The sequence below is a fragment of the Sceloporus undulatus genome, chromosome 10 (assembly GCF_019175285.1).
Source record: "Sceloporus undulatus isolate JIND9_A2432 ecotype Alabama chromosome 10, SceUnd_v1.1, whole genome shotgun sequence".
Lineage (NCBI taxonomy): Eukaryota > Metazoa > Chordata > Lepidosauria > Squamata > Phrynosomatidae > Sceloporus > Sceloporus undulatus.
Genome location: NC_056531.1, coordinates 11,106,256 through 11,128,559, shown reverse-complemented (window position 1 = coordinate 11,128,559; position 22,304 = coordinate 11,106,256). Strand labels below are relative to the sequence as shown.

The 22,304-nt window shown below is 41.1% G+C and overlaps 1 protein-coding gene across 5 annotated transcripts in view; it reads left to right on the top strand.

The window, feature by feature from the left end:
- LOC121916417 (septin-2) overlaps positions 1-22,304 on the top strand; it is an 88,408-nt gene that overhangs the window by 27,741 nt on the left and 38,363 nt on the right. For 4 of the 5 annotated variants that reach the window (XR_006100872.1, XM_042441443.1, XM_042441442.1 and 1 more), the window contains exons 6-11: positions 3,979-4,113; positions 5,251-5,368; positions 9,484-9,585; positions 10,733-10,878; positions 12,609-12,692; positions 15,981-16,038. Coding sequence is in view for 4 of the 5 variants with exons in the window: in XM_042441443.1 (XP_042297377.1) it covers positions 3,979-4,113; positions 5,251-5,368; positions 9,484-9,585; positions 10,733-10,878; positions 12,609-12,692; positions 15,981-16,038 (643 nt within the window). In the remaining variant the exon portion in view is untranslated. Of the gene's footprint in view, positions 1-3,978; positions 4,114-5,250; positions 5,369-9,483; positions 9,586-10,732; positions 10,879-12,608; positions 12,693-15,980; positions 16,039-22,163; positions 22,236-22,304 lie in introns of all 5 variants that reach the window. The other variant, XM_042441446.1, reaches the window with a different exon arrangement.

The window sequence follows — 22,304 nt, the reverse complement described above, 5'->3', positions numbered from 1 at the left end:
TGTCTTGCCCTGTCTCCCAGGATTTAAGTGCAGTGTACAGTTGGCCCTCCGTTTTTGCGGGGGATCTGTTCCAGACCCTCCTGCAAAAACGGAGGCTCACGTTTATTCAAGTGCCATTGCAAATAGCAGAGGTCACCCCTCTGCATATATTCAAGGGCACAGATCCCAGATCCGTGCATTAGGAGGGGCAACTGTATAGTAAAATCAATTTAAACAGTTTAAACAATTTGAAATAGTAAGAATAATTTAGAGGGGTGTAAAGAGTAATACAGTAAGCAACTCGGCAAATTAAAACAATTCAGTTTAAAACCAATTAAAACAGTTTAAGTCAACTAAGTGGCGCACACATTGGCAGATTTGGATGAGATTGTTTAGAGCCCAAAGGTTGTGTTTTTACTTGGCACCAGAATAAATTTACATCCCACCATTCTGGGTTTTCACATACCTGTGTTACAAGTTTTCAACATGTAATTAATACAGAAATAAAAGCACTGTCAGATGATGACAGTGGTAATAGTTGAAATAAAAAGTCACCGCGGATTAAAAAGGCCATATTTTACTTCTCTCAAAATATATTCCATGCGGTTTGACCGCCACTCCTTTATGATTTTGAAAGCTGCTTATATTGAGCACACTGTTTCCTTTCTGCTATGCATATTAGACTGACTTCATGTTGTACTTGTTGCAGGTAGTCATTTAGAAAGACACAGAACTGGATCAAAGTGTGGTGAAGGGGATACCAGGGAGTTAGATCTAGGGTCCTTTCACACAATACAAAAATAGCATTGTGGTTATACTTTAACTGCCACAGTTCCATCATATGGAATCCTGGGATTTGCAGTTTTAGGGAAAGGGTTTTAGAATTTCAGCTTCAATGTCTCACCAAGCTACATATCTTGCAGCCTTGCCAGTTAAAGTAGAATCACAGTGCTCTAATTGTGAAGTGTGAAAGAGACCTTAGATCCATGCACCTTTGTTGGACTTTGTCTTCTTTTAATGGCCTCAAAAATGCTAGTTCTTATTCATAGATGTTTTAAGAACTGGAGGTTTCTCATCTTCTGACCAGTGCTTCTTAACCACTGGCCCTCCAGATGTTTTGGATTACAGCTTCATTAATCCCTTACCATTATCCAATTATGACTGGTGCTTCTGGGAGCTGAAATCCAAAACATTTGAAGGGTCCAAGGTTTGCCACCTGTGCTCTAAGCAGTTTGCTGGCTTTCCACTGCACCACATGCGCACATGTGTATGCCTACTACACACACTGTTTTGTGACCATTGCTTCTTTCATCCTGGTTCTCATGGTCCTAACATTTTTTGATGAAACACTTTTGGCTGTTTAAGTTCTGAGCCAAAACAGGACGCTGAGATGGTGATGTGGCGAGGTTAATAACACTAATAACATTAGTCCCAAAGGAAAGTACTAGAAAGGAGGAAGAGAAAGTATTAGAAAGGAGGTGATTCAGGCTTAGTCAGTCCTTTGAAAATGTGCCACCATGGGCGGAGAGGCTTCCTTTTTCGATTGAACGTCATTCTCCTGGCATTTTGACTGTTGCATGTACAAGGTGCATTGCCTATAGCAATGTGAAAAATGTGAACACAGTTTATGCTTTTCTCTTTGTACTGTCTTCCTGTGACAATCTTTATTTCTGATCTTCATAAATTGCTTCATAGGTCCTTCAAATCAACGCAGTTCATTTATTTATCTTTTATTAAAATATTTCTGCCCCACTCTGTATCAAGAGGATCTCAGGGGAGCTTACAAATAACATTAAAACGACAGGTTGAAGTGTTTGAAGCAATAAATATAATTTAAGTAAGCTAAAAACAGATTGTCTTTTTTAACTGACGCTGTTTGTTGTTGTTCCCCGCCTCAATCCCTGGAGAGAGGCAAGTAATACATAATAATAATAATAATAATAATAATAATAACAACAACAACAACAACAACACAGGTTTAAATAGATTTAAACAAGTTTTTAAAACCCTGTTTATCAGTATTTGTGGTGAATTAATGAGGCTCAAAGGCTTGATGAACACCCATGTTTCCACTTGGTGCGTAAATGAAAAGCATGTTGGTGCCAATTGGGGATCCAAGGGGAGGGCATTCCACAGTTGGGGTGCCACAGTGTATGGCTTTACTGGTAGGATACAGAGCAGGCTCCCTTAGCAGTAGCAATAGCATTTACATTTCTATACTGCTTAGCAGTGAACTCAGCACTCTCTAAGCAGTTTACATTCTGTAAGCCAATTTCCCCCAACAAGCTGGGCACTCATTTTACCTACCTGTGAAAGGATGGAAGGCTGGGTCAACCTTGGAGCCCTGGGGTCGAACCTTGTGCAGCAGATCCCAGTCCTCGGGCAGGCACATATAGTGAGAACTGCTCCCTCTAGTAGCAAGGTCCCAAACCATCTATGACATAAGCACCTTGAATTCAGACGGACACTGTATAGGCACCCAGTGCAATTCTTTTAAGACTGACATTACTTGCTATCTGTATGATATTCCTGTTGTACTAGCTGCCCCATCTGAGTCTTCTTCAGCCCTATGTAGGGTACATTAGTCTAATTGGGACAACTGTGCATGGGCAGCTGACTAGGTTATCTCTCTCCAAGACGAGCCACAACTGGCACTCCAGTTGAAGCTGGCATAAGCACTGTGAGCCACAGAGTCCACTTGGGCCTCCAGTGACAGGGATAGATCTTGGAGCATTCCCTGTGTATCTGCTCCTGCAGGGGGCATGCAACGCTATCCAGAACAGACTGTTTACTCAATTCCTCAGCCCAAGAACCACCAATCCATAGAGCCTCTATCTTATTGGTATTCAGCTTCAGTTTATTGGCCCTCCTCCAATGCATTACAGCATCCAGGCACTGGTCCAGCATATGAACAGCCCCAGCTGACTCCGATGACAAGGAGAGCCGAATGTTATCAACATACTGAGGGTATCCAACAGTAAAGTCCCTAATGGCCTCACCCAGTGGCTTCTTATAGATAAGGATAAGATGGAACCCTTTGGCACCCTACAGTTTAATAGCCAGGGAGCTGAACAAGAATCCCCCAATGCTACTCTCGGGAACCATTCCTTTAAATAGGGACAGAACCACCGTAGAACAGTGCTTTCTACTTCTATTTACATATCACTAGTACATAAAGTAACACATCTATAAAAATAAAAGAGAGTCTCTCTGTGTCTATGGCAGCCGTAATTCATCAACATTTTGTATGAAAATGTCTCTGAATTTGACATTTTAAAAAAAATGTTCATGTTGCAGTGCTGGTGGGCAGGAGAAGCCTCTTGTGATGTATTACTGGTAAGATTCTGAAATTTTTTAAAAAGGAGCTAAAGCAAGGAGGTACCACAAACTCCTCTTGGGGTGTTTAAGTATGGACTCAGCCAGGACTGGGTACACTTCAGCCAGTAATCCAATAAAGAAATAATAACCAAATTAATACATACCCAGATAATAAGATGTCGGGGATTGTGTTGGACTCAGCATTGGGAGTGGTGCAGATTCAAAGCCCCATTCACTCATGCAGTTTGGTCAGGCACTAGAGCTCTCTAGCAGAGAATTCTACATACCTCATGAAGTTACAAATCCTAGGATTCCATAGGGTTGAACTGTGGCAGTTAGCATGGAATCAAAGTGCTATAGTTACATAGCATGAGTGGTTTGTTCATTGGCTTTCAGCTTGAGCTACCTTATAGGGTGGTTATAAATAATAAATAAATAATTTATTATTTTTATACCGCCCTTCCATAGATCAGGGCGGTTCACAGGTTGTGAGGATTCAGTCGGAAGTATAGTAGTGAGGAGAAACTAGGTATCTCATTCTGAACTCTTTGAGGTGGGAAAACATATGACAATCGAAGTAGTAACAGAAATAGCAATAGTAATATCGGAAACTGAATTTTTCACAGGTGTCTGAGTGATTCCTCTCTCATTGCAAATTCTTTACCCCCTGCTTTATTACAGTTTCAAGACCATTATCCACTACATTGACAACCAGTTTGAGCGATACCTTCATGACGAGAGTGGCCTCAACAGGCGTCACATCGTAGACAACAGAGTTCATTGCTGTTTTTACTTCATTTCCCCCTTTGGACATGGGTAAGAGCAGATTTGTATTCTAGGGTGAGCTTTTTTCATCCTAGAGAAGGCACTGGGTAACTTTCTGCAAAGGATTTAACCATCTTATTAATGGAACTACTTTCCTCATTGTCAGTTAGCCAACTCAATTAAAATCAACTTTGGGATTAATGACTGCCTATTTTGAGTTTGTCTCCTTTTCAGTAGGGATTTAGTATTAAAACGTGGCAGGGGTATATATTAAATCTGATGATTGCCTAGAAACATAAGTTGTATTAACCACATCTTCATGGAAAGAAGGGGAAGTTTAATTTCCATGTGAGCCACACACATACAAACCCAATGTGAACTTTAAACAGTGCAAATTTTGTCTGGGTTTCTGGAGCCTTGTTTGTCATTACCAAAAGCTAGAGTGATGATATTTAAAAAACAAGACTTGCATATTGCTTTCACTTTAAACTCCCAAAATGTTTTTCAACTTCTTTCTTATACTGAAAGAATAGTTTTTTAAAAAAAGAATAAACATGGATGGAGAACCTCTGGCCTGCAGGCTAGTGTGGCCTCTGAACGTTTCCCCCTCTGGCCCACTGCCTCCTTTCCATGCTATGTTTTCTTTCTGTTCATCCCCTTGGAGAAAGCCCTCCAGTGAAAGCAGCTGACTTGGAAGGAGTTTGGAAAGATTAACCCTACATATATGCTGTGATCCTTTGTGACAACCACCCCTCATATTTTTTCCAGTCCTAATTTTAGAATCTGGGGCAGGGGTCTTTGTGTCCTGTGGAGTTGGTGATATGAAAGATGTGGCTGTGCATAGGAGCGAGATTGTGTAGTGGTCCTGCACATTTAGCTTTGACTTCAACCAGTTTTTGAAGGGCCTGTATCCATCTTAGTAGGCATATGCCTCCCAGAATGTTCCATGGGCTGAAAAAGGATCAGTACCCCTCCTCTAAAACAAAAGTTGGTTGTTTTAGAGGAGCCAAGAGCAGAGTGGCTAATTCTAGAAAGCACAAGAATTTTTCTTCACAAGGATACAGTGGAAAAGACCTTTCTGTTCACTGAGGTCTATGTCCTTGTAGATGCATAACAGAATATCCTTCTGATGCTGCCAAAGGTATATACCATTAGGATTTCATTAAGTTTTTGGTAATTGATTTCCAGGTTGAAGCCCTTGGATGTCGAATTCATGAAGGCACTTCATGGAAAAGTCAACATTGTCCCTGTGATTGCTAAGGCAGACACATTGACACTGAAGGAGAGAGAGAGACTGAAGAGACGGGTATGTATAAATCTCTTGAAGAGAGCATAATTACTCCTCTCAAACTTATATACTAAACATGGGGAGGAGCAGGCTGGATGCAAGACCATGCTACAGGGTCCCCCATGTCCCCCATGTCATGTGATGAAGCTCCGGAAGGGGATGTTCATGTATGTATGGGTGCTCCCTTCAAAGGAGGTTTTTAATTATGTGATGTACCTTTGGCTTAGAATCATAGAGTTGGAAGAGACCACAAGGGCCATCCAGTCCAATTCCCTGCCACGCAGGAAATCACAGTCAAAGCATCCTGGACAGATGTGCTTAAAAACCTCCAAGGTAGTAGACTCCACCACACTCTGAGGGAGTTTGTTCCACTGTCAAACAGCCCTTACTGCCAGAAAGTTCCTCCTAATGTTGATGTGGAATCTCTGTCCTGTAGCTTGCAGCCATTGTTCTGTATTCTAGTCTCTGGAGCAGCAGAAAACAAGCTTGCTCCATCCTCAATGGGACACCCCTTCAAATACTTAAACAGGGCCATCATATGACCTCTTAACTGTCTCTTCACCAGGGTAAACATACCCAGCTCCCTAAGTCTTTCCTCATAAGGTATGGTTTCCAGACCTTTCACCATTTTGGTTGCCCTCCTCTGAATGTATGCCAACTTGTCAACATCCTTTTTGAATTGTGGTGCTTTAGGCAGATAGTGTGGCGTCAGTGGGATGCATGGCAAGTTTGGCTTGTGACTAGTAGTGTGGTCATGCTTCCCTCCTTGTCATGTTCAGTCTATTCATGGTGAAAGTCCAAAATGGTCTCTGGGCTTAGTTCAGTAGAACCAAAGCTGATGTGGACATCAGTCCTCTTTCAATACTGTTTTTAGGGAAGGGCTGCGATCCTTGGTTCTTGACAGTTAGTTAGTCTCATGATTCTTTTCCAGTAGGCAGGCTGGATGGGACTGGTGGGATTTTGGCTCTAACAACATATGGAGGGTCGCTGGTTCTCCTGTCCTGTTTTGGGAAATGTTCTCTGTCTAAGGACAGGGTCAAGAAGTATAGTTTCACTGAACTGTATACCAGCAGAGGCTGTATGCTACCACCAGAGTTTGCAGAGCTTTCTTTTCATGAATCTTTGGGGGAAAACCCCACTTCTATACTACAATTTGTAGTCTGTCTGTTATGCTATACAAATCTCCAAGGTCACCAAATGTGGTGTGCTATCTGATGGCACCAAAACAAAGACCATGGTAAGAGCTGGTGTGTGCTTGCGGCCTTTTGTTCTATTTGGCATGAAATTTAATGCTCCATTTTATACATGGTAGGTGCTACCAGCCATAGATTAACAATTTTATGAATACACTCCATCTCAGACGTGATAATAGTGATACAGTCAAATCATCGCTATCAATCGAGGCAATGCTGAGTGAATTTTCTACTATATTTAATTATCTATGCACAGTGTATCCTCTGTTGTGTCTTGATTGCTTGGTGGATTAGTGATGTGTTTGTGGATGATCAATTGTAGATTAAATTTGTGAAGTGTTCCTGTTGCAGGTCAGGGATGCTAATGTAAGCGATGCTGTAATTTGACAACTTTCCAGTTTCTTATTTCATAATTTTATTCATGCAGGACATAAAGAAAATTTGAATATTGTCCTTCCATCTTGCATAGAGTATTAAGAGGTGTATGTTCACTGATGTTTGGTATTGCATAGCTCAATGCGCAGAAGATCCTATCTCCAGACCCCTGGATGGAATCAAAAGCATTTTACATGGAATCAAAAGCATTTTACATAAGACATTTCAACCAAAAGCTAGCATTTTCCTGCACCTGCCTTCTCTATATCAGCTAACTAAATGCTTTAACCAGTAGTTTTTGAGGCCCTTTCTAATCAGTGGCAAAAAAATCCCATCCAAGATGCAGAACTGTCCTCTAGATCAGTAGTACTCAAAGTGGTGCTCTATGGACCCATGCCAGTCCATGAGCCATTGTTTTCTGGTCACTGGTGAGTTTCCAGGAAAGAAAGAAACAGTTGTAGCTAATAGTCACAAATATAGTACCAGTCCCTGGCACATTGGGAAAATAAAGAATTGTTGGTCCCCCTTAGCAGATAGCTTAAGATGTTATGGTCTAGGTGTAACACTGTACACATGCTTATTTTTTTTGCCACTTGTGTCCCTTTTAAATCCACACGAATGGTAATACAACTGTTGCCTAATAAGGAGCAGTTTAAAGTACAAATAAACATCTTGGTCATGATTATTTTGGGTCCATTTGGGTCATCCGTTGTTACAAATGGCTTAAGGGGATAGAATGTTTAATGTTGATCCAGAGCTTTGAAAGCTTAGCTACTGTATATTTTTCTAACTCAAAGCATCTCGTAATGCAAAAATCTCTAATCAAGGCAGGGGATCAGAATCCATCTCTTCTGGCTCTGGCTTTGAAGCCGTTGCTGTGTTTTAGATGTTTCTGCCATTTGGCAATCTATCTGAGCTGGGGGGCGGGAGGGTTTTTTTTTTTTTTTGAATAATCAAAAAGCTTTAGTTGCAGGGGCTTCTGTCAAGGAAACTCAGCTTGGAGTAATTCCTGTTTTGACTCCATGGAATTCCGATTTTTGAAAAACTCTGGAGTGGGAAGAACTGGAAGGTGGTTTCACAGGCTGCGCTGTGCAAACCCACAAGAGGAAACCTGCTCAGAAGAATGATTACATGAGCAGGAGAACTTTGGATTTTGACGTCTTGCAGATTTCCCTTGGGAAGGCTAATCTTTAGGAACCACAGAACCTCCTGGGGCCAATAAAACTGATGTTTGGAGAAGTAAAATGCTGTTTCATTGTTGGGAGTATTAAATACAATTTGTTTTCCTTGCAATACATGTTTTTTTTTCCTTTCAGGAAAGCACTCGGTTGAACAGCTGTGATATAATATTCCTGCACCCTTGTTAGTTTTCCAGCTATTGTTTCTCCTGCAGGTTTATCGCTAAGATCTCTGCCCGGGAGAAATGGGCTTTCTTGTTCCATGTATATGGCAACTGTACAGTGCCACCCTGCATCTGTAATGGTTTGCTGACATTGGGCCAGAGCTTCTGTCCCCTAGCATATTCTAAAATGTTGAATCTCTTGCAAATCGCCCTGCCTTCTTAAGGAGGTGCACAAACCTGCTTAGAGAGTCTAAATGCTCCTCCATCCTCTCCTCTCTAAAGTGTAAGTGTGTTTTGTGGTTCGAGTATGGATATCATGGTGTCTCTGTTACCTACAGGAAAAGAGATTCCACCTAAACATTAGGAAGAACCTCCTGACAGTAAGAGCTGTTTAACAATGGAATATGCTACCTTGGAAGGTGGTGGAGCCTTCTTTGGAGGTTTTGAAACAAAGTCTGGGTGGCCATCTGTTGGGAGTGCTTTGGCTGTGTATTCCTGCATGGCTGAATGGGGTTGCACTGGATGGCCCTTAGAGTCTCATCCAATTCTGTGATGCTGATTCTGTGACTCTTCTGAGAGCTTGCTTTCCCCTTTTTGGTGTTGTTCTATTAGAGAGCAGAGGTAGACACTTTACATCCTTATGGTAGTTGCTGGACTACAGCTCCCAATATTCCTCGTAACTCTCTGTGCTGGCTAAGGCTGATAGCAGACCAAATGACAGGTTGTCAACCCTTCTTGTAATGCTTGGAGTCATTGTGACCTTAATTCCTTCCTTTTCTGTTTTTAATATCCCATTTGGACTGTGTAGGAGAGTCTCTGTGTAACAATCTTCACTTAATAAGCTGTGTTTTATTAAGCAGAGAGCTCCTATTGTGCTTGGACGCTCCCTTTTTGTCCACTTCCTTTTCTCTGCTTGTGATTTGACTTTATTGTTTCTATTGTCAATTCTTTAAAGTATAGTCTCCATTTGCAAACGGATTCCATCCTGTTTAGTAAATCAAGGAACATGATTTCCTGTTTGATATAACCAAAAGCTGCTTTACAGTATACGTGCATTTTATTGCTGTTGTTTAAATTCTGTTCACTTTACACCAGACTTGGGATGGGCCACATGATCCTCCAGATGTTTATGCACTGCAATTCCTAGCAGTCCTAGCCTGTGATATGAGGTCACTGGACTTACAGAAGTCATCATGGTGTTTTTCTTTGTCTCTTGCCTCCAGGTTCTAGATGAGATTTCAGAGCACGGCATACGAATTTACCAGTTACCTGATGCTGATTCAGATGAAGATGAAGAATTCAAAGAACAGACCAGGGTTCTAAAGGTAGGTCCGCATACACTCACTTAGGCGTGCCATTCTTTTTTAACAGCTCTTTGTGTTCGTCATATGGGTGTTGGTGCCACATTTTCCTGTATGCCAAACTATAGTAAGCAACAAACGTTGAGAGCTGCCTATCTTAACAAGTCCAGTGATCCATGAGACTTTTAAGTTCTACTGCAACACCAACATGCTATCATTGTACATTTACTGAATGTTAGCCAAATTGGTTGTTGTTGTTGTATGCCTTCATGTCATTTCCGACTTGGCAACCCTACAGCAAACCCATCACGGAGTTATCTTGGCAAGATTTGTTCAAATGGGGTGGGGAGGATGGGGGTTGCCACTGCCTTCCGCTAAGACTGAGAGAATGTGACTTGCCCAAGGTCAGGCAGTGAGTTTCCAGGGCTGAGCAGGGATTTGAGCCCTAGTCTACCAGCATCCTAGTCCACCATGCCTAGCCCCAGAGACAGATGAGAAGCCCTCCCTCCATTCCAACATCCATCTTCCTGGCTTCAGAGGGAGAAAGGAGCCAAGAACAGCTTCACCATGCCTAGCTCAGAAACAGATGAAGGGCCCTCCTTCCATTTCAACTGCCACCGCCCTGGCCTCTGACTTTATCTGCTGGATTTGATCCCCTTCCCCACTTACATTCTCTTCTCCTTTGGTGTCATGTCTTTTTTAGATTGTAACCCTAAGAGCAGGGAACTATCTAGTTAACAATTTGTAAGCAGCTCTGGCAGAAGAGCAGGGTATAAATACTCTGAATGAATGAATGAACACTCAAACCACTGCACCACATTGGTTTTCTGTAAGAAAAATATATGCCCTTATTTTTCCTTTATATTCTGCTTCTCTGTGACAAATGTACAGTATGTGCTGCTTTGAGTGCTAGTTGTAAAAAAAAGACATTAGGACTCTTTGAGCCATTAGCAGAAATAGCGTCTGTTTCTGTAGATAAATTCCTTGCCGTCCATGGTTTAAAATTCTGCCTTCACTGTAAATAAAATAAAATAAAGCCTGTACTTTCCATGAAATATGGTAAAGCTCCTCTGTGGGACAAAATATGTGAATGTTCATTAAATAAGCTTCCTATGGCATTCTTCAGTGATGATGCTACGAAGTGGAATTTCTGCTTTTTTGACTCATCTAGGCTAGCATTCCTTTTGCTGTGATTGGATCCAACCAGCTTATTGAAGTGAAAGGAAAAAAGATCAGAGGTCGCCTGTACCCCTGGGGGGTGGTGGAAGTTGAGAATCCAGAACATAATGACTTCTTGAAGCTGCGTACCATGCTGGTGTAAGTAGACCCCCTTATTTAACCTCTAACTATAGTCATCTCAAGTGGAGTAGTAAACTAGGTTGTATGTACTGCCCACAAAACCCAGCCTTGTATTAGGTCTCAGCTTTACTTACAAACATCTTTCTAGTCAAACTCTGATTTTTCTTTGTTTATTTCTAGACTTATGTGCTGGTAGAAAGGTGTAGGGGAAGAGTTGTGACTCTGGTTTGTTTTAATTAGATTTAATTTAATTAGGATGTACCATAATTAAATGCTGAAATTTCACAGTTGAGTTGAATTCAAAAGGGTGATGTGTTTGTCAGTATTCTTCCTGACTATAGCAGAGCTAAATGGCATGGATGAATTTTGAGCTGGGTTATTCAAACATTTTGATTTGGCAAGAAATTCAACTTGACTCTAGATTTATTTTCCTTGTGTATCTCTACCCAGTCTTAGCTAATACATATTTATAATGCAATTGCTGTTGCAGAGTTTTAAAAGCACACCAACTCACCCACCTACTAGTTTACTGATAGGAGTGGGAAGCAATTTTTACAAATTGGATGATTCTTAAAAGCTGTAGTGAATTCCTTAAAATGAGAGCGGGGGGGGGGGGGGGGGATTGGTAAAAAGCCAATGTTATGTTGGAACTGATAATCGAAAAAGTGCCACTTGGCTATGTAACAATTTAATAATGTCTGGGTTATTACTACCCGGCTAAATTCGTTGATCAGACTTTGTAAGTTATAGCAGGGCTCTGGCATCTAGAATTTAATTCCATTATGTATCTTTAGCTGGGGACAGTTCCAGTCAAGGAGCTCCCTCTTCTGAACAATTTTCATACTACACATGGACATTTGGCCCTTTCTAATTCTGATATTGTAGCAGTAATTAAAGCTATTTTCAAAAGTGGTGAGGAGATAGGTACTTTCCCACTTTGTATCTTCTATCACATGTGACATATTCCAGGCAAAAAGCTGCCCTTAACATTGCCTTGTTGAGAATACCTTAGAGGTCCATCCACTTCGGAAAAAATTGCATGGTGCTTGTAAAAAACATAGCATTTTATACAGTATTTCCAAAAGTAGTGAGTTCCTGAGTGTTTAGTGACTTCAAATTTTGAATAGGTTGACATTTTAATTAAGCTTGGAAGGATTTCATGATTGGATCACTGCAAGACAACAAAGATAACATGTCTACCACATATCACTGGGTTTACTAAATTGGAGAAAGTCTTCAGCGATGAAGTTAGAATAATTCATTTACTGAGTGAGAGAAAAGCTGATGAACTATAGCTTCCCTTTTGACAGGAGAAGGATATATTGACATATGTAGCTGGAAAAACATGACATTATTATTATTATTATTATTATTATTATTATTATTATTATTATTACATAAGAAGAAGCTGGGCTTTTGTACTCCTTGCTTCCAGTTTCAGTTAATCACAGTTTAACATGTTGCTTGAATCCCAAGGACCTAACCTCTACAACAAACCAGCTTCATAATTTATATTTTGAAACTGACTTGCTTGAAACAAGCCATAGTGACTGTTAACTACAGTTTACTAAGTTCAGAGAACGCGACAAGCTGTTGTTAATTTAACCTAGAAACTACAACTTCTCAACTCCACTCCCTGTGGCCATTGGAGGATGATGGGAGACCCCAAAGCTCAACTAGGTCCATTCTGAACTGGTCCTTTATCTCATGGCAAAGGAAGTGAAAGATTACATTTGTTTTTGTTTCAGGACACACATGCAGGACCTTCAAGAAGTTACCCAAGATTTGCACTATGAAAACTTCCGCTCAGAGAGACTAAAGCGTACTGGCAAGTGAGTTTGAGCTCTGCTGTGTTTTTGGTCTCGAAACTCTGCACTTTCTTACTCTTAATGTAGCTTCTCATGTAACATCCCTGACAAACCCCTGATTCTGCAATCTTATTCTTGCACTCTGTTCCTTTTCTTAGCCCGAAAACATAGAGGTAAGCCACATCCTTGTCAAAGGAGAATGAGTTGCTTTTTCATTGCTTCCTCAATATTAGTTAACTGAGTGAAACCACAGGTCTAGCAAGAATGGCTTGTTTGTGAGTGAGAGCAAGTGTCAGAAAGGAAATTATGCCAACTAATGGCTTTGTGGAATATCTTCTTTGTTATTTTTGCCCACATTCATTCATTCAGTGTAGTATTTGTCTTTATCTTGTTAAAGTCTCACTTGGGTTGTTTCCAGCCTTATATATATATATATATATATATATATATATATATATATATATTTATTTATATTTATATTTATTTATATATATATATATGGGGAACATATGTCATCTTGGGAGCTGCCTTGTACTAGCTTGGATTTGAGTCCAGGGTGACTTACTCAGAGTGGCAGCTCCTCTTCAGTGTTTTAGGCATAAGAGTTTTCCAGTCTGTAATATGAGAAGAATATTCTAGGAATTTGATATTTAGGATTTATGGTCGGGGGGGGGATAGGAGGACTTTTGGTCCTCCTGATTATTTGGACCTCAGCTCCCAAAGCCCCAGCTGGCATGGCCAGTGGTAAGAGATTGTGGAAGCTATAGTCTAAAACATTTGGAGGGCTAAAGCTTACCCTCTAGCATAGCAGCAGAACCAGGGCTGGCCCTACTGTTAGACAGAGTGAAGTGCTGGTTTAGCAGATGATAGGGGGTAGCAGTGCCCATCTTCCAGCCATTTCTCTCCAGCTGTTCCTCTCTGTTGGAGAACAAAGCTGTGTATGTCATATAACCTTTCTGAACTCCCTAAACTAAACCAGTATCTCAGATGTGTTGGAAGACATTCTCCCATTGCCAGTATTGAAATAAAATTAAATAGCTGGTCCCCTTAGCTTATGTATGCTTTGGGATGTCCCTGGGTAGGATTCATGCTTTGCAAGCAGAAGATCCCAAGGTCAGTGCCTGGCATCTCCAGGCTTTTTAAATAAAAGGCTCAGGTAGCAGATATGGATGCATGAGAGGTGGCTGTCAGAGATCATAGAATCATAGAGTTGAAAGAGACCTCAAGGGCCACCCAGTCCAACCCCCTGCCATGCAGGAACTCTCAATCAAAGCATCCCCGACAGATAGCCATCCAGCCTCTGTTTAAAGACCTCCAGGGAAGGAGACTCCACTACACTCTGAGAGACTGTGTTCCACTGTCGAACAGCCCTTACTGTCAAGAAGTTCAGCTAACACTCTCGTAGTCATGGTATACAGCAGCTTGTTATGTTTCTGACTGCTTGTGTTAGAGACTGAACCTTCTGAAGGCAGACTTATGCCATCTTTTATGTATGGCAGAGCCATCTTGCACATATTTTAACCAGTCATGCCCAGAAGGTCATAGCAGTCAGTGTTCAGAGTCCTCAGCCCCACAGCAGTGTAGGAGAATTGCTTATTGCATACATGCACTTTCATCACTTGGTGACTTTGTATTTGTAGCCGAATGAGCCATTCCAAAGCAGACACCATAGGCAACTCTTTTAAATATTACCTTAAATAATACATGCAGCCTTGAGTTCTTGAGTGCTGAGTGATCAGTGATTTACATACATCGAGACTTGGATTCACAGTCTTCAGAAATGTAGTCCAGCCACTCTTTAACAGGAATATCCTGTGTCTGTCTGTGGGGAAAATTTCATACAATAAGGTAAGTATTATTGACTGGGAAAAATGTCACATCCCCACTGATGCCTCCAAACTCATTTCTGCTTGGTTCGTTTATGTAAATCCTGCACCTCTGATCTCTCTCTTCTTCTTTGCATGTGAATTTCTCCTGCTCATGTTGTATCCCTCCTTATGGCAGATGTGTTTCTGTCTATTTCTGTTAGAAATCACTCAAATGCAGAAATATTTTTAGTTAAGGTCATGACTCTGTGTGTGTGCGCGCGTTTGTGTGCGTGCATGTATGTGTGTCTGGGTTGCGGCTTTGTTCTCTGACTGCGCTGGTGCCATGAGGTGTGGAGTGAGGGGTAAACAGAGGAAATGACTCCACTGAACTGAAATCCAGGACATTTCCATATATGGAACAAGAGTGAAGACTAAGGTGTCAGCAGCAAGGGACTTTCAGAGCTTGAGAAAGTTTGCATGAACATTACAGAATGACACTTCAACTCATCTGCCCGATACTCTTCCTCTGCTGGGAGAGTGGATCATTGTCAGTTCAACTGTACTGGAAGGGCTATGATCCCCTGTTGCACCCATTGTGCACCCTCAGAATCTACTGGGAAGCTTTGGGAAAGATTGTGAGCAGACATTTAGGTGACACAGATAGCTGGGGGAGAAAGAACTCCACTACCAACACATTTGATCTCATGAAAATCAAGGGGTCCTTGGAGCCCACACATTTATAGTGTGTGTTTGTGGAGGCTTGGCAAATTGTCTGTGTAGGCAATTATCCAAGCCACTCTTCCCATAGTGTCTGAACTCCGAGGACCTCCAAAACCAGGCGCTCCTGAAAAAGGTTGTTCAGACCTGGCAAACACCTCTTGTCATGGCTGCTGCTATTCTGGTACTTTTGAAAGAGTTGAGATGGTGAAGCTGCTTGTGAAGCAGCCCATTCCATCAGTGGTGTGCTGCAAGAGGATCCTGGTTCTTATCTTAGCTATATTTTGAATGCACAGTCAGCTCTTCCTTTCCACGGGCTTGCCATCCGCAGATGACCTCGCCCTGTTCTCCTTAATGGCGGCACATGCATGTGCTGCACCAATGTGGGTGTGTGCATGTTGCGCCATCATTAAGGAGAATGGGACTTGAGGTCCTGCCAAATTTGCCAACTGCAGGGGGGTCCGAAGTGAACCCCCTGCGGATACAAAGGGACAAATGTATTAAAATATGGTGAACATCATAATATCGCCCTTTATTTTCATTGCAATTTGATTTTTCAGCTACAGTATTTTACTTTTACAAGTGCCCACTATCCCATGTCTTATTTAGACCCTAACTTTAATGGTTTATACTGAATTACTAGATCCTAGCTTTTCAAAAAGTTTGGTGTAATTTTTATCGCTTCTCAGAACAGCTGTCAGTTTAATTATTTCTTCCAAATCATAGCTTTTTCAATGAAACCTTTTCTTTCTCTGCCTCTAATACATGTCTGTCTTATGTCTGCCAGGCCTGTTGAGGAAGAAGGTGTGGACAAGGATAGAATCCTTCAGCAGAAGGAAGCTGAGGTAAGATCACAAGCAATATCATGCTTGCAAACCATCTTCTTAATAATGCAGGGATGGCTGTGTTGACCATAAAACAAAATCCAAAATACACATTGCAGTAAAAGATCTATTAGGACAACCAAAAGACATAAATTACATTGTGCTAGCTTTCAAAGCCTATTAGCTTCTCCATCAGGCAGTGATGGTTAAAAAGTCATGCAAGGGAAGCAAAGGGATTGTGTCAGAGTCAGAGGTCTGCATCTTGCTTGATGTTTGATGGTTTTGAGGGAGAGGCAATGCAGACAGCAAGGTTTCCAAGCCCCATGGCCATGACACGCCTGGGAACAAAGGCAGTGAAAGAAATGCAATAAAATTGTTTTTTGTGGGGTTTTCGGGCTATGTGGCTATGTTCTAGAAGATGCCAGCCACAACTGCTGGTGAAACATCAGGAAGAAAATCTTCTAGAACATGGCCACATAGCCCGAAAAACCCATAAAAACCCATGGATGCCGGCCATGAAAGCTTTCGACTTCACAATAAAATTGTCCTTCTCCATTGGCAGCAACAAAACACCTCCTTTTGAGAACAGTCTTTGCCTCTGAATGTAGAGAGATCTTGTAGCACCTCTGAGACTAACTAAAAAAAGAGGTTGGCAGCATGAGCTTTCCTAGACTTAAGTCTACTTCCTCACGTGCATTTGGAGGGAGTAGACTTAAGTCTAGGAAAGCTCATACTGCCAAATTCTTTATTCCACTTAGTCTCAAAGGTGCTACAAGATCTCTCTACATACTGATTCTACAGACTAATATGGCTGTATCTTTGAATTCTATATCTTTGCCTGTGTTTGGTGTGGGGCTGCAGGCCACTTTGTAGACAGAGTACAATGAGTCTCTTAGGAAGCTTCTGTACAGCGAGGTCTGGAGATGAACTGAGACATATTGTAACAGGCACAGCATGTGAATAGGAGCCAAACTGAGATCACTTTACCTTACGCCAGGAGGAGCACCCATCAGAAAATAATGTCCCTCTAGGTTAGGATTTAATATTTAACTTCCGTATCTTCACATTTTAAAAATAATGGCAAGTAGTCGTGTTGGTCATGAAACAAAACCCAAAATGTGCATTGTGGTGATATCTTAGGGCAACCAACAGGCACAAAATACATCACACTAGCTTTTAAAGTCTATTAGCTTCTCCAGGGGAAGCAAAGCAGCAGACCACAAATATGTCTCCTACTTGAGGTGTTTGTTTAAGGTGGTGATTAAGCTGGTCTTGAGGGAGGGAGCCAGTACTGACAGTGCAAGCTGCAATCAGAAGAAATTCATTTTGAGGACAAGCAGCAGTGCTAATAATAATAATAATAATAATAATAATAATAATATTTATTTCTATTCCACTTTTTTCATGAAATCAAAGCGGATTACAACCCAAGCATTAGATACAAAGTATACTCCCCACCAATTAAAACTTATCTAACATAATAATAATAATTAAGCAGAATAAGTATAGAAAATACAGTGACTACTGCTTTTTCTGTCACTGTCCACCCTGAAAGTATAATAAACCACCGCCTCATCCTGCTTCTATTTAATAAGCAAGTATCTAGCACCCACTGCTGGCTACATCTAGTTGGCACAGCTATACCTCTGAGGAAGGAACTGGCAAAACCACCTCTGGGTGGGCATTCCTTGCCTAAGAAAATCCTATGGAATTCTTGGGGTCACCATAAGTCAGTAGGTGACTTGTAGGCCTATACTCTACTCTACTCTACTCTACTCTACTCAATAATAAATAAATAATTTCTCCCATCTTCCATTTTTTTTAGTCATATCAGATGAAACCATTCTGACAATAGTTTACCAAATCTCTAATAAATATTTCTCTTACAGTTGGCCCTCCGTATGCACGGATTTTCTGTCCACGGATTCAAGCATCCACAGCTTGAAAATATTATATATATATATACACACACACACACACACACACACACACACACCCAAAAGCAAACCTTGATTTTGCCATTTTTATAAAAGCCACCATTTTACTATCCATTACATTTAGTGGGGCTTGAACATCCACAGGTTTTGGTATCCATGGTGGGCCCTGGAACCAAAGCCCAGTGGATACCATGGGTCCACTGTAATTTGAATATCAAATGACACTGATCATTCCTCCTTTTCTCTTCTGTTCGTATTCCTCATTCTTCCTTTTGATTCTTGTGGAAATAATTGGATTTAGCATGCTAAAATTGTTTTTAAAAAGCACGCTGTAGTCCATCCTAATACGAAGGCTTAAGACTGGTTATGTTATGAGAGAAATAAATGTCTGTATGGGAATGGCAAAAGAAAAATGTAATATTTATTTATTCATTTAAATCCAGTCATTTCCTAGGTGTGTATTCTCCCAATAACCCTTTGAGTTACTTTATTTATTCAGCTAGGGCAAAGTAGAATGAGAGAGGGAGACTGGTCCATGATCACCTAGTAAGCCTTGTAGGTAAGTGGGAATTTGTAGCCAGAGCACCCTGGTTCTAGTATCCAACATTCTGTTCAGTGCAACAAGTTGGCTTTTAAATATTTCTATGCCTGCATTCCAATCATTGTAGTTAGCCTCTTTTCAAAACCTTGGAGTGGGTCACCATTTCTCTTCCCTTTTATAATTGTGTGAAATTGTAGTAATACTTCAGTATGAGATAGGGCACAATGAAAACATTCTGCATTTTGAAATGTTTTGTTGATTACAGTAGGTTGTTAGGAAAGTAAGAAAAGTATGCACGAAATGCACGAAAAACAAAATGCATAGATATAGGATGGGGGACACCTGGCTGAATGAGACTACATGTGAAAGGGATCTAGGAGTCCAAGCAGACCACAAGATAAACATAAGTCAACAGTGCAATGCGGCAGCTGAAAAGGCCAATGCAATTTTAGGCTGCATCAATAGAAGTATAGTGTCTAGATCAAGGGAAGTAATAGTGCCACTCTATTCTGCTTTAGTCAGGCCCCACCTGGAATACTGCGTCCAGTTCTGGGCACCACAATTCAAAAAGGACATTGAGAGACTGGAGCATGTCCAAAGGAGGGCAACTAAAATGGTGAAGGGTATGGAAACCATGTCCTATGAGGAACGACTTAGGAAGCTGGGGATGTTTAGCCTGGAGAAGAGAAGGTTAAGAGGCGATATGATAGCCCTGTTTAAATATTTGAAGGGATGTCATATTGAGGAGGGAGCAAGTTTGTTTTCTGCTGCTCCAGAGAATAGGAAACGGAGCAATGGATGCAAGCTCCAGGAAAGGAGATTCTGCCTCAACATTAGGAGGAACTTCCTGACAGTAAGGGCTATATGGCAGTGGAACACACTCGTTCCTTGGAGTGCAGTGGAGTCTCCTTTCCTGGAGGTCTTTAAACAGAGGTTGGATGGCCATCTGTTGGGGATGCTTTAATTGTAATTTCAGTTGGATGGCCCTTGTGGTCTCTTTATATTAGACCATAAAAGTTTTGTCTAGCAGAGCCCACTTTATTAGCAGCACGGAGAAGCATCCTGATTTGGCAGGTATATATACATATGGGCACTGAGAACAGTTTGAACACTGAGGTCAGGATGACAATCTGGGAGAAAGTTTTCCAAAAGTGGAAAGGGATTCATGGTGTTTCCAGGCAGGCTTTTATTGTGCAATAACCCCGTAATTTTTCAAGGATTGTTTTCAGTGGCTGATCCTCCCATTTTTCCTCATTGCTTCTTTGGTCCTTTTTTCTTATCACCAGAAACATTGGTGAATCCTCCCTCCACTTGGGACAACTCTGCACTGCACACTGGCAGGTATAGGTATATACTGTATGGTATAGGTGGCCACTCTTGACACTTTCTTGCACTGTAGAGAATCGCCACAGTTGGTGACAGTACTGCTGGTGGCTGCTGAATTTCAGTGGTTGTGATGTGATCCCTTGTTCATTCTGCAGGCCCAGTGTTCCCCCAACCTTTCAGAGCTGACCACCCCTGGTTTAGACAGTGAGTGCCTACTGGGATTTGTCTGTGCTAAACAGCTCCCATAAAGTTGGAGAGGATTAGACGGAAGCAGCAGGAAAAACAAATTTGTTTTAAACTTCAACTGTCTGTTGACCCGTAGAGATGAAGCAGCTTTGCTTAGTCTCTTGTAGATAAAGTGGCACAATCTCTTTATCTCCAAAGCAGAGTCTGTTGAGGACTCAAGCAGGGGAGGATTGGAGGGGTGGGGGCAAGGGAGAGGAAATGGGCTTACATTCCTTGGCTTTTGCTGAGAACACAAACATCAGTTTCCCTTTTTCTTCCTACAATCTGAGCAGCAATTGTGCTTGAGGTTCTATTTACAGATTGCTAAGGGCTTCATTCCATCAGGGGGAGTGAAGGCTTGAGGAGGTGCCAGGTTCATCATTATCAAGGCATCGCTGCTGCTAAATAATCATTCTGGATTTTTTGAAAGGACCCTGTCCTTGGGTGGTTGGAACTGTTAATCTCTCGGCTGCTTTCTTCAACCCCCTTACATCCCGGCTTCTGACATGTGCACATTTCTTTTTCCTTTGCTCAGACAGCTGGCTTCTGTTTTTTGAGCTGCCTCCGCTCTCCTCCTTAGCTTCCTCTGGATGTAAAACTTTTATTTGGAAAGCAGATGGCTGTTACAGAAGGAAAGAGAGTAACATATCTGTTCAGTCATTTTTAGAAAGAGGGCTCCCAGGCTTATGCTGACTCTCACTTTGTGACAGCCTCCCTATTAGAAGAGGGTAGAAGAATGGATGGATAGAGAAAAATAGTAATATAGGTTGAGATTCCCTTATTCAGAAATCCAAAATACTCCAAAAAACAATTTTTCCATGGGTGGCTGATGGTTCAGTGTACACAAACCTTGTTTCATGCACAAAATGATTTAAAATATTGTATAAAATTACCTTCAGGCTATGTCCGTAAGGTGTATATGACACATAAATGAATTTTGTGTTTCGCCTTGGGTCCCATCTCCAAGATATCTTATTATGTACATATATGCAAATACAGGTACAGTATTCCAGAACGCTTCTGATCCCAAGCATTTCATATAAAGGATACTCAATCTGTACATGCCCACACAGTCTTCCAACTGGGGGTTGAACGTCATGCTTCCAAATTGGATTTTAATCCCCATTAGCTTTTATTGTCATCATCTTTTAATGTCATCATCTTCACCATCATTTTCATCTAATTTATATCTCACCTTTTCTCCAGTATTGTGACTCAAGGCAGCTTATAAAAGTTAAACAGGGTTTTACTGTGCCACCAGACACTGTCTGGTCTGGGTTGTTAGATGAGATTAGCTTTCTTCCTCCACTCCAGATTTACTAAGATTCTTTTATTATTCATTTATTGTTTTATGCTTCACATGTAAGACACCTGGAAATGCGTGTGTTGATTATTCCTATGAGTTCCATAATATACTACTACTCATGTGGCTCTGCCTCAGTTGCTACTGTCTGCATTGGTGCTGCTTTTATTCCCTTGGGGTATCTGGATTTCACCTCGCCCAGGGAAGGTTTGGCCATGTTTCTTGAGGCACAGGCATGCTGTAGCCATTTGTGTTTGGACAATGTCAGCATTTCTCCATTTCCCATACTTCATTTCACACCATTTCCATTTTAGTGATTTTTTTAAATTAAAAAAAGGACATACCAAAACTTAAGGCGTATTTCAGTGCCTATTTGTTCAGGCAATTGTGTGTGTTAATTTCAGTGATATGGATTTCTGCATGCATTTTTTTTTTAAATTGGAGAACTACAGTGCCAAACAATTGCTTTTTAGTTTCCATGCTGGTCTGAGAAATGTTAATTCAGTGGGTGCACATTGTTCCCCTAGTAGCCGTAGTAGGCCACTTTTTATGCGGGCTCCTGTGGACATTTTTGTTTTGTGTCCATCATTAAATCCCCCAAAGTGGTGTGTCCACCCATTAACACTTGGGGATCTTATGGCTGTCTAGATATTGTTGAACTCCAGTTCCCATCAGCCCCTACCATCCTAGTCATTGGTGAGGAAGGATAGAAATGGCATTTAATCAGTGAAAGGTCTCAAAAGTCAGAATTGGACAGGATGATGCACTGAGATCTGAATATTTGTTTTCTCTTCCTTCCCTTTATACATTATAGCTCAAATCGTGTGATTTTCCTCTGCTGTGTTTTTGAAAATGAAGTTCACAGTTTCAACCCCCCCAAAAACAGGTGCAGAAAAATAACTGACATTATTATTATTATTATTATTATTATTATTATTATTATTATTATTATTAT